This window comes from Pseudorasbora parva, chromosome 3 (assembly GCF_024679245.1).
Source record: "Pseudorasbora parva isolate DD20220531a chromosome 3, ASM2467924v1, whole genome shotgun sequence".
In the NCBI taxonomy this organism is placed as follows: Eukaryota; Metazoa; Chordata; class Actinopteri; order Cypriniformes; family Gobionidae; genus Pseudorasbora; species Pseudorasbora parva.
This window is the reverse complement of record NC_090174.1, coordinates 3,672,847-3,685,225: the sequence shown is the minus strand read 5'-3', so window position 1 is coordinate 3,685,225 and position 12,379 is coordinate 3,672,847. Positions and strand designations below refer to the sequence as shown.

At 41.2% G+C, this 12,379-nt stretch overlaps 1 protein-coding gene across 1 annotated transcript in view; it reads left to right on the top strand.

The window, feature by feature from the left end:
• Window positions 1-12,379, top strand: part of pappaa (pregnancy-associated plasma protein A, pappalysin 1a) — a 134,091-nt gene that overhangs the window by 72,162 nt on the left and 49,550 nt on the right. Inside the window, exons 12-14 of the mRNA XM_067439882.1 lie at window positions 3,593-3,700; window positions 5,075-5,210; window positions 5,297-5,510. Coding sequence (XP_067295983.1) covers window positions 3,593-3,700; window positions 5,075-5,210; window positions 5,297-5,510 — 458 coding nt within the window. The remainder of the gene's footprint in view (window positions 1-3,592; window positions 3,701-5,074; window positions 5,211-5,296; window positions 5,511-12,379) is intronic.

Sequence of the window (12,379 nt, the reverse complement as noted above, 5' to 3'; positions counted from 1 at the left end):
ACAGCGGGAAGAATATCACGTACTGGTCCGGGAGCTGCGTCTGGATGGTTCACGGAGCAGTAATGAACGCAATTGGCTAGCGCCTGCTCTAGGATATTTGCATACGGCGATCTGATTGGTTGACGCATGTGCTGGCACTTGAAAAGTTGAGAAATCTTCAACTTCTGCCGCTTGCAACGCGAGTGAAGCGACGCGACGGAACCCACAATTCAGCTCGGCAATGGATGATGTCACCCATTCAAAGTAAATGGGAAGCGTTGAAATAGTGAAATTAGGAAATATTCAAGAGATCGTTAATTTAGTGCATATTTTGTTCTCACGTCACAAGTAATAATATCAAGCCAAGGTTTACTGACTTGTACACGATTCTTTTGTGGTGTGGTTTTTAGTGAAATGTACTAAAATAAATATCATCACCTGTGCACGTTAGCCCACTTCTTCTTGACGCGTTGGTTTATAGAACAATTACTCCGAATCGCCCTCTGACGTTTCAAAGAATAGCACAACGGCGAGCGCGTCAAGTATAAACGCCTCGTCCGTTAGGGGAGGAGCGCTTGCAGTCAGCGGAGACGGGCGAAAGTATAAATATGGCTTGAGACGCGGCGCTGCGCGGAGCTGAGCTTCGGGGCTTGGGTGCGACACCCTTAAGACACAAAAGAGACGAGAGGCTAATATTAGGTGCGTCTTAATCAGCTCTCTAGTTCAGTAGTCAGGGCACTGATCAGGACATACTGGTAAGTCAATGGGCTGATCCCTGATCAGTGTCCTGACTACTGACGGAGCAGATTGAGGCACACGCATTGTGAAGATCGATATTTGTAGCCTGCCTGACATGGCATTTTCACAGACGTCGCATCTCTCATAGAATACTATTTAAAATGGCACATGCATCCGTTATATTCTCAATTTAATTTACAAAGCAATCACTGTAAAGTGTTTAGGTTAACTATAGAAGAGACCAGGATTAGTGTGTGTCACACTGGCATGACTCACATCGTGGCGCGTGGCATTAGGATGGTTTTGCATTAAATGAACGGCATTTAGGAGATTATCCACTCATTTCCCCCCGGCCTTTATTTGAGACCGGCCTTTATTTGTTCGTGCTGACGACGCCCCCAGCCACTATCAGAGGCCCGGCGTTTAATTGACTACAGGCTTTTATTTGAGGAAATACGGTATATACATAAGTTTTGAAGTACACTACATGTGCTCATTTAAAACATCTCCATTTCACTAGCGTATGATGTTTATCCATTTGATCGAAGGCTTTTTGCTTTGCACAAACATGGAAAAAGTGCATTCCTTGCATTCAGCGAAAAAAAGTGCCACCTGCGGTTGTAGTGCTTGGCTATGCTATATCGCTTTATTCCTTGAGGGACCAGATCATACATGACACATCAACAGATCTCTTGGTCAGATGCTTCATTTTTTTCCGTGTGGTTTCCATAGTGTCTCGAATTACATATATCATATTTCATATGGTCAGGAGGTTGGGCGAAACATGGTGTCCTTGTCTAATGTCATGATGTGTAGAGCTCTATTTTTCAGTGAGGTTCGATAACATCACTTTCACAGTATTTTCAACACATTACACAGAGCAGATCAGCTCAGTGCAGACAGTGTTTTCAGAGCTGTCCACCTGCAGTATGTCTCTGGCAAACAAAAACAACACTGATACATACCACATGTGTCCTCCTTACCAGTCAATTTGTCAAGACCTGTTAAAGACCATAACATTTTTTTGGTCTTTGGCCCTGCATATTTACAGAGGAACAAACTGAAAAAATACTTTAAGGGAACTGCAGTGAAACGATAACATTTGTGAAAGTAGTCATGTATTTTATTGTAGATAAAAATTATAGGAATGTTTTTCTTAGCTGGGAGACGAGCAGTGTAAGACCAACACGTGAACAAAACATCGTTGTGGCGAGGTAGTCGAGTGAGAGACGTGGGAGGAGCGAGCGAGACCGGTGCATGATTGAAGATGAGGGTCTCATGTCCTCTCATGAGGGAGCTCGGAGGCATATTATGACGAGCGAACCCAGTGAAGGACCTGGACTTTATGTTGAGTTTTTTTTTTTTTTTTTGATTATGTATGTGTGTGCGCGTGTGGGCAGTCGTTTTTGAGAGGTTGTTGCTTTACTTTCGTTTTTTAAATTTATTTATTAAAGTCTTTTAAAAGTTTACCGGTTCCCGTCTCTAAAATATTAAACTGTTCTCTCTTCATCAGCAGATATTTTCTGCCTCGTCTTACAACCGTTCCCACTAGAGCCCTTTATAAATTATTATGACAGAATTGTCTCTTCTTCTTGAGTCTCTCCATCATTGTCCGACTCCGGTTTGAACGTAAAAGGCTAAAGAGATTCAGACATTTTCAGTGTGTGTCTGTGTGAGGTGATCAGAGGTGCTAACATAAGGTGTGTTTGACATCGGCTGCGGCTGGATGCATGCGATCGGCGAGAGTAGTCGAGTGCAGGCGGGGAGGAGCTGCAGACGGAGACATGAAGTCGGACACTTTCTGCTTCCCGTGGTGACGCTTGCGCTGCGTTTGCAAACTTTATCACAGCTGAAGTTAAATAAATGCAATATTTCTCAAACACACAGATGTTTCAGATTACATTTTCATTCAACACTTTATGTAAAGCTTAATAAATCGTCTATTTAGACACGAATAAAGTTCAACATATAAACCTACACTATCTATGAAGTGGTGTCAACGGTTTTTATCAGTTTTAGTTTGATAAACATGACAATATAACATCGTGACTACATGAAAAGAGGTTTTACTATTATAAATAAATGATTTGTGAGCATTAGCGTAACATAAGATTTTAGAATAAACACGAAACACACGTGATCACTCTCATTCGGTGTATCCGGCCAATCGTAGCTCAGCTGTGTCGTCATCAGAGCTCAAGCAGCCACCCTTGAGAATCTGCACTGGCTACATCAGCTGGCTGGTCTCGAATCGCTCTCGAGTACTTTGTTGACATACGTCACAGTCACGTGCAGTCGGCGCTGCCTCAAGTCAGACAAAATTTCTAACCGGCATGCAGTGCTTTAAGTCAGCCGACAATTGGTCTGTGCATCTCTGGGTGAAGTCGAACAAGCCTATTAGCTCTTGAAGCTCCGCCCTCTTCTTAAAAAGGGGTGTGGAGCAGCCGCTCATTTGCATTTAAAGCGACAGACACAAAAACTCCCTCAAACTCCCTCTCCAAAACTGACAATTTTAAAATGCTATAAAAAAGATTTAATGATTAAGAGTTTATTTCAGCTGTACAGTAGCTCTTAAAAGAAACAGTGTTGCCGTGCAGCTGAAGTCATTTCAGTGTTGATTCAGTTCCGTTGTAAAGATGCCTTCCTCGTGTGTTTAAGCCTTCTGTCTTCCTCAGTTCAGGGTCTTATGTTGAAGTTACGTACTTGTGTGTTCCTGGTGTTTATTAATATTATTTTTTTGTCTTTCTGCGTCATGCATCTTTGTATAGATTATCGCTACAGCTAAACTGTGACAATTTGAACATTTAGAAAAGCTTTGAATTTTGATGGCGTAATGGCATTTATTTTTTATTTTTTATATGTCATCTGTCCCCAGACATGCCAGTCCAAGATATTTGACCTTACTGAAGGAGTGTCTCAGTATGCCTGGTTTCCATGTCGAGAGGCTCAGCGTATTTCCTGGTATTCCCAGTACTGGTTGAAGGTAAGATACTTGTGATTTATGATTTTATTTGATATAATGGGAGATTTAAATCTAAATATGCTTATGTTACCGGCAATGTGTGAGTTGTGTAGAATGCCTAGGGAGTATACAGAATGCCTGATGTTGGATTTTGGATATCTCTTTTTATACCATGCATTTTAGGAATTAAATGATATATGATCAAACCACTTCAGGATATACATGTGCATGTACAGTAATCGCTACAGAATTGAAGATTTTTGGCTCAAATTAGGCAAATTGTAGCCTGACATGGTCATACTCAATTCTAGTCAGAATATGAGTCTGAAACTGCTCCATTGGGCTGTGATTATGGGGCGTTTCAACCAAACCAGGAAAGACATCAATTAGATAGAGCTACAACCAATCAGAGCAACGAAACGACGCATTGTCAAATGTCAACAGACAGAGCTCAACTGAACTGTGTTGCCAAGTCCGCCTTTTGCCCGTGGGTTGTTTTCTATGTCCGCCGGTTGAAGCGACTATTATGTGATATATAGACCCATAATTGTGAATTTTAGCAGGCAACCTTGCCAAAATAACACACATTTTACCCCCCAAACGCCATTTTTTCCCTAGAGAACCCCCCGAGAAGCTATTGTTTAGGGCTAGTAATTGGTGGGTTTTGTTGTAAAAACTTGGCAACCCTGTCTGCACGCGAGCTGAAATCAGGCTGGAATACACGATCTTTGCCGGTGTTGTAAAAAAATAACATAATTTAATGATACACAGAGAACTTACCCAACATGATCATCATTTCTGAGAGAACTTGTGAAGGTGAATGCATATAGAAACAAGCTCCCCTTTTAGGATTCGAACAAATATAGCCCAAGTCCCTTGATGACGTGATGATTACGTTACTTTTTATCATCTGTCCATTATCGTCTAAAGCCCGCCCTGTTGATTTCATTGGTCCGAACAGTTTCTGTTCGGGGATAATTACTCCTCTATGGATCGAAGCCAGACCGAACTGCCCGACCTAAACATTTTGTGGGCGGGGCTAAGTTCGGTTGGCATCCAGGCTAGGCAAATTGCTTTGACATATATGTATCGCAATTTAAATCTAAAACTGTAAATCGATACATTGAAGTAAAATAAGTGTTTTTGGAGAATTTTTTTTTCTTGTCTTTTTCTTTTTTCCCCACTAGTCTGAAAGAAGACATGTTATTGAAGAAAAATAGTTCAAAAACTGAAACAACAAATTGACTAAATATGTTTTCCTGTATTGGCTTGCCTTAAACATGTGATGTGATTTTGCTACAGTGGATTTCTGAGAGTTAGACTCATGTCTCAACTGTTAATACAGGTTAAAACAAGACTTCTATATAAATGTAAACCAGATCTTGTCTCCGGCAGGCATATTTCTCACATCCTATGGTTGCTGCGGCGGTTATCATCCATTTAGCCGCAGATGGAACGAGCTACATCGACCAAGCCCAGTGCAACATTACAGTCCAACTGATCGACACCAAAGAGGGCATCCACAGTTTAGGTAAGAGCTGGTAACATTGCAGAGACTTGAATTCTATTATTGGCAATCACCTAAATACAGTCTATTCCTTCCCCTGAAATGTTCAGGTGACTGGCGTTTGAGCTGCCGCACCAATCCTCTGGTCATCCCAGTAAGTCATGACTTGAGCATGGCCTTCTACCACACCAAAGCCATTCTCCTCATGTTCCGCTCCGATCTCGTGGCCATCTCTGGTGTCGGCCTGCGCTCTTTCCAGTTCTTTGACCCGATCACCATCAGCGGCTGTCAGAGCAATGAAATATACAACCCAATGGGTCAGAGGTGAGCAATCAGGCCTATAGAGTCAAACGACTGCTTTCATAGACCTCACACATTCTTAGAAGAAATGTTCTACATGGAACCTAAAAGGGTTTTGTCAGGTGCTGCACACCTGTTCATCTTATTGATTTTGTTTTTATTTAATTTTGATTACATTTATGGATGGATGGATGGATGGATGGATGGATGGATGGATGGATGGATGGATGGATGGATGGATGGATGGATGGGGAGAGAGAGAGAGAGAGAGAGAGAGAGAGAGAGAGAGAGAGAGAGAGAGAGAGAGAGAGAGAGAGAGAGAGAGAGAGAGAGAGAGAGAGAGAGAGAGGGAGGGATGGATGGATAGATAGATAAATTATGAGGATGATGAATATGAAAAAAACCTTATAGTAATACATGTAGTTACTTAATTTTACTCAGAATTTAAATTAATTTACAGTGTAACAAAGACAGCTTTAAATAAATTGCAGGTTTTATAATTTATGAAAACTTTATTTGAATCTGGCTGTACCACATTTACAATCCATATGGAGACTACAAAAACACAACAGAGCAAAAGTCAAAACTAAAAAAATAAATTCTAAAACTTATGTAATGACTTGTGTAGTTCCATTCTGAGTACATTCATTCTGTTCTGAAGCTGTAAGAATGTGCAATAAACATTTTGCTTGATTTAATAGAATGAGGTCATTTTGAAAGAGCTCCATTTGCATTCATTTAAAGCAGAAAATTGAATAAGCTGCCACCCAAAGCCCTTTGATTTGCAGTTTGATTTGCTTCAGGTCCATAATGTACTTTATTGAGTGGTTGGTTTTTAGTCAAATAATGCTTGGAAGCACGAATGCTGAATATTCAGAACATGCCAACTATTTAACAGTTGGGATCTTGTATGGAATCTTTTGCGCAGGCCTTTGACCACTAGCAACATATTTCCCGTAATACCACCCGATACAAAACACCACATCCCTAATCCCAATGTTGTTAACAACAGGGTCCATTAACATGGTTTGGTTTTATGTGTCCCTCCCATTTTCAGTACTGGATGTCACCAAAGCATTAGTTTAATGCGTTCAGAGGGCTGTGATTGGCACTGGGATTTGGCTCACTGGTTAATGGGTGTACCGTAAATGAATTTGCAAACGAATTAGAGGAATTTAGGCCAATACTAACAATGCAGCATTTTGGAATCACTAGTTAATGTTAAATGGTCCTGTGATGTAACGTTATTGCATGTAGTCAATACCAGTTTATTAAAAATGCATTCACAATTTGACTTTCCTGTTGAAAATATGGCAAATCACTGGACACAGCTGTAATGTTATGAGATTTTATGTCAACTATGTAATTAAATGCATGGCTCAAACCAATGCTGTAACCATGCCTTTAACATGTGGGCGGACCTATTTTTTATTTCTATAAAGCATAAGAAAACAGAAATAAGAAGCATAAAGTGAACAAAATTCTAGGTCTAATTCTACAAACCTGATTCCAAAAAAAGTTGCGACAATGAATAAAAAAGGAATGCAATAATTAACAAATCTCATAAACTTTTGTATATATTTTATTCACAATAGAATATAGATAACTTATCAAATGTTGAAAGTGAGACATTTTGAAATGCCGTGCTAAATATTGGCTCGTTTTAGATTTCATGAGAGCTACACATTCCAAAAAAGTTGGGACAGGTATCAATGAGAGGCCGAAAAAGTCAAATGTACATATAAGGAACAGCTGGAGGACCAATTTGCAACTTATTAGGTCAATTGCCCACATGATTGGGTATAAAAAGATCCTCTTAGGGCGTTTTCACACCTGAAAGTCCACACCAAAGTCCGAACCAAAGTTTGTGTTTGGACATTTGGTTCGTTTTGATTTGCTTTCACATTGCAGTTATGTCAGCGCACCAAATAACGTTACCTGACGCACTGCCATCCTGTCGTCGTCATCTATGTGGGCTGCATCTTAACATTGATTGGTTTGTTAGCGGACGTGCGTCTGACGTCAGTGTGTTGTCAATTCAGCGGCTAACTTTAATCTTTTACTGTCTTTGACTTTGACAAGAATGAATGAACAGACGCATATTGTTGCCAATACTCTTAATATTATGACATTGCTATCTGCAGCATTTGCAAATATTGCATCTGTAGTGCTCTTTCTTGGCATGAAACTGCTCACAAATGTCCACTTCTCCCCTTAGCCTTGCTTCCACTACTCTTTCCCACAACTTCATTGTATGGCTCGTCAGCTTAACACCGCTGCAGTTTCCACAACTCTGCACATCTCCCTTGTTCTTAATAAGTGGCACCAAAACACTTCTCCTCCATTCCTCAGGCATCCTCTCACTCTCTAAGACTTCGTTGAACAACCTAGTTAAAAACTCTACTGCCATTTCTCCTAGACACTTCCATACCTCCACTGGTATGTCATCTGGACCAACTGCCTTTCCTCTCTTCATCCTCTTCAAAGCTCTCCTACCTTCTCCATTGCTAATACTTTCTACTTCCTGGTCAACAATAGTTGCCTCTACAACTCTAATTCTCCCTGTCATTTTTCTCATTCATCAGTTCCTCAAAGTACTCATTCCATCTTTCCCTCAATCTCCTGTCACATGTCAAAACATTTCCATCTCTATCTTGAATCACTCTAACCTGCTTCACATCCTTTCCATCTCTATCCCTCTGCCTCGCCAACCGATACACATCCCTCTCACCTTCCTTACTATCTAACATTGCATACATGTCCTCATACGCTTTCTGTTTGGCCACCTCTATCTTAACCATATCATTTCATTCTGTTTTTATTCACAATTTGTACGTTTCCCAACTTTTTTGGAATCGGGGATTGTAGTTGGAAAATGATAATTTTGAGACTATTTGCAAATAATTTTTGCACTGATTTGCATCAAATATTTTGTTAGTCTCAAGATTCTTCCCATTAGTGAATAAATACATCTGTTGTTAGCATTTAAATTCCTTAGTGGTCTGGTGGTAGTAACCGGTTTTGTAAACCGTCTCAAAGGCTACAGGTTCTAATCTGCCCTCATATACTTTTTTTGTCTTCATTAAAATCAAATATGTTCAATGTAAACCCCACCTACTTTGATTTGATAGGCCATTACCACCTGAGGCAAACCAGACTAAACATTTAACTTTGAAACCTTTTGTCATTATAACATACAGAATGTTGCGTAATGGAGTGCGTGCAATAATTTAAAATATTGAGGGGACAATTTGGCCAATTTTAACTATGGAGGGGGGGGGGGGTGTCAATGTAAATGGTGGTTACGGTCCTGTCTCAAACAACAACTGGTTTGCATAAAACATTGCAAGTATGGGATAGAAGCTACTTTTCATGTGTTCCTATTTAAAAAAAAAAAAAAAAAGTGTGGCTGAAACCTTAAACCATGTTTCTTCATTTTTGCTTACTGAAAAGGTCCTGTAGCTCATGTTTGCCCCTATGACCACCGCCAGATCTGCCAGGATTCTACTTGGTCAGCTAAGAGTTGAAAAATGCCAACTCTGCATTTGCAAACTGACTCCAGTAGAGATTTATTTTTCCTTCCCACTGGCTTTTTTTCTCTCTTTCTGTGGATAGAGTTCAGCTTTCAATTTGTCCAGTATTGTTCATCTGGCCACATGAATTACTATGTATGTAACAAAGAACAGCGTAGACATCTGACACCAAAACTCACCCACAATCCTCTCAGTTTCCTGACTAACATCTTTTTTTTCTTGCCTTGTGAAATATAGATGACTTTCATGATAAATAAATAAATAAATAAATAAATAAATAAATAAATAAATACAATTGTTTAAAGCATTTGAAGGCATCCGTTTATACTGCATTACTGTAATTGTGCTTAAAATCTGTGGTTTCATAAATAGGTGCCACTGCTGTTAGGACATTTTTTTTTATTATTCTTTCCAGTAAGTAATAATAAATATCCAGAGCTCATTGATTTGAAAACTCAGTGTCTGCAATTCTCAATCAGCATGAAAAGTGGTAACACTTTTCTTGAAGCCGTTATGCATAATGCATTAAAAAGGTAGTCATAAATGTACAATGATCAGGCATTATATCCTAATATTGTCTTGCTCCCCCTCTTGCTGCCAAAACAGCCCTGACTCATTGAGGCATAAACTCCACTAGACCCCTGAAGATGTGCTGTGGTATCTGGCACCAAGATGTGAGCAGCAAATCTTTTCAGTTTTGTAAGTTGTGAGGTGGGGCATCGATGGATCAGACTTGTTTGTTCAGCACATCCCACAGAGGCTCGATTGGACTGAGTTCTGGGGAATTTGAAAGTCCAAGTCAACACCTAAAACCATTCCTGAAGCATTTTTGCCTTCTGTCAGGAGAATTATCCTACTGTAATAGCCATACCCACCAGGGAATACCGTTTCCATGAAAAGATGTACATGGTCTTCAACAAAGATTAGGTAGGTTTCAAAGTAACATCCACATGGATGGCAGAACTCAAGGTTTCCCAGCAGAACATTGCCCAAAGCATCACACTGCCTCCAACTGTGTGTATCCTGGGGCCATGTGTTCCCCAGGTAAGCGAAGCACATCTACATGATATAAAAAAATAAATAAAACGTTGAATAAAACGTGATTTATCAGACCAGGCCACCTTCTTCCATTGCTCTGTGGTCCAGTTCTGATGCTCACGTTCCACTGTTGGTGCTTTCGGCAGGGTCAGGGGTCAGCATGGGCACCCTGACTGGTCAGCGGCTATGCCGCCCCACACGCAACAAACTGAGATGCTCTGTGTATTCTGACACCTTTCTATCAGAACCAGCATTAACTTCATCAGTAATTTGAGCTCCAGTAGCTCGTCTGTTTGATCGGACCACACTGGCCTCACTTCGCTCCGCCAGTTCTCCACTGTTCCTTCCTTAGAGCACTTTTGATAGATAATGACCACTGCAGACCGGGAACACCAAACTTACTCAAATCCTTGCGCTTGCACATTTTTCCCGCTTCTAACACATCAACTTTGAGGACAAAATGTTCACTTGCTGCCTAATATATCCCACCCACTAACATGTGCCATGATGAAGAGATCATCAGGGTTATTCACTTCACCTGTCAGTGTGTTATGGGTGTGTAGATGCTACGAAGGAGAGTTCAAGACTTCCAAAACACCAAGAGACTTTATTCACAATAAACTGAATTTCCACTGAACATCTAACACATACCTTTACATACACAGTAACGGTGGGTATAACGGAGACCAGACAAGGAAGGACTGAACATGAGGGAACTAAATCCACACTGAAGACAGGGCTAACGAGGGGGACAGGTGGCACAGATGACTTGACACAGATGACATTAATTAACAGACGTGGGGACTGAACTAAGGCGGGAGACTGAAACAAAGGAACATGTGACTCACACAAAACCAAGAAACACAGGGGAAAAACCACAACAGACAGTCTTAACATGTGACATAACTCCCCCCTCCCGGTAGGCGCGTTCAGGGGGCGGGCACCCTGAAGCCCTGGGGACCAGGGCCTGGTTGGCTGGGGCCTTCGGGGTAAGGCCATGGCGGGTCTAGAGTCTTGGGGGGCCATGGCGGGTCTGGAGTCTCGGGAGGCCATGGCAGGTCTAGAGTCTCGAGAGGCCATGGCTGTTCTAGAGCCTTGGGACTGGCTGGGGGCTTGGCTCTGGCTGACTTCCCACTCCTCGGTTCCGCACCCACGGGCCTATAGCCCCCCCCCAAAAAAAATTGTTTGCTGAATTTAGGGGACTGTCTGGTGGAGGAGGAGGAGGCTCTGGGAAGCCTAGAGGCGGCGGCTCTCGGTAGCCAGGAGGCGGCTCTGGGAAGCTGGGAGGCGGGAGGCCGAAAGTCCACTGGCTGGCGGGGATGGACTGGATGATCATGATCTGCACTATTCTTACCGACCGATCAACATAGAAAACAGACTTACTTAGAAGAAGAACATAATTAATGAAGTCTTTTACAGACTTTTCGCAAACCTCAGGAGATAATAATTGTACGAACAGATCATCATCCAGTCCATTCCGGAAGCACGCATTCACCATTGGATCTTTCCAGCTCACCTGATCGAAATAATCCAGAAATTCCTCAACATACCTCTCCAGAGAAAGGAATTCCTCTGCCACCGAGCACCGAATCCCTGGCATCTTGATCATGGAAGTCTTGTTGGTTTGGGTCCGGTCTTCTGTTATGGGTGTGTAGATGATACGAAGGATAGTTCAAGACTTCCAAAACACCAAGAGACTTTATTCAAAATAAACTGAATTTCCACTGAACATCTAACACATACCTTTACACACACAGTAACGGTGGGTATAACGGAGACCAGATAAGGAAGGACTGAACATGAGGGAACTAAATCCACACTGAAGACAGGGCTAACGAGGGGGACAGGTGGCTTGACACAGATGACATTAATTAACAGACGTGGGGACTGAACTAAGGCGGGAGACTGAAACAAAGGAACATGTGACTCACACAAAACCAGGAAACACAGGGGAAAAACCACAACAGACAGACTTAACATGTGACGCAGTGGTCATAATGTTATGGCTTATTGCTGTATGTTACAATATTACCAAAGCTAAAATGCATAATAATATGATTAGATTCCTTGTTAAATCTGAAATGTAAATGTTTCTATTGTAATAATAATAATAATAATATGTTTATTTTTTTATAGCGCCTTTCAGGAACCCAAGGTTGCTTTACAATGTATTACAAAAACAATCAGCCTGTTCATGATAACAAATAAACAAGCAGGTGTACAAAAATCAACTCCAGATAGACAACAACAACAAAGAAGTTACATAATCAAACCGAACAATTAACAGCAACTAGTCATGTAACATGAAAAGGTGTAAGATCA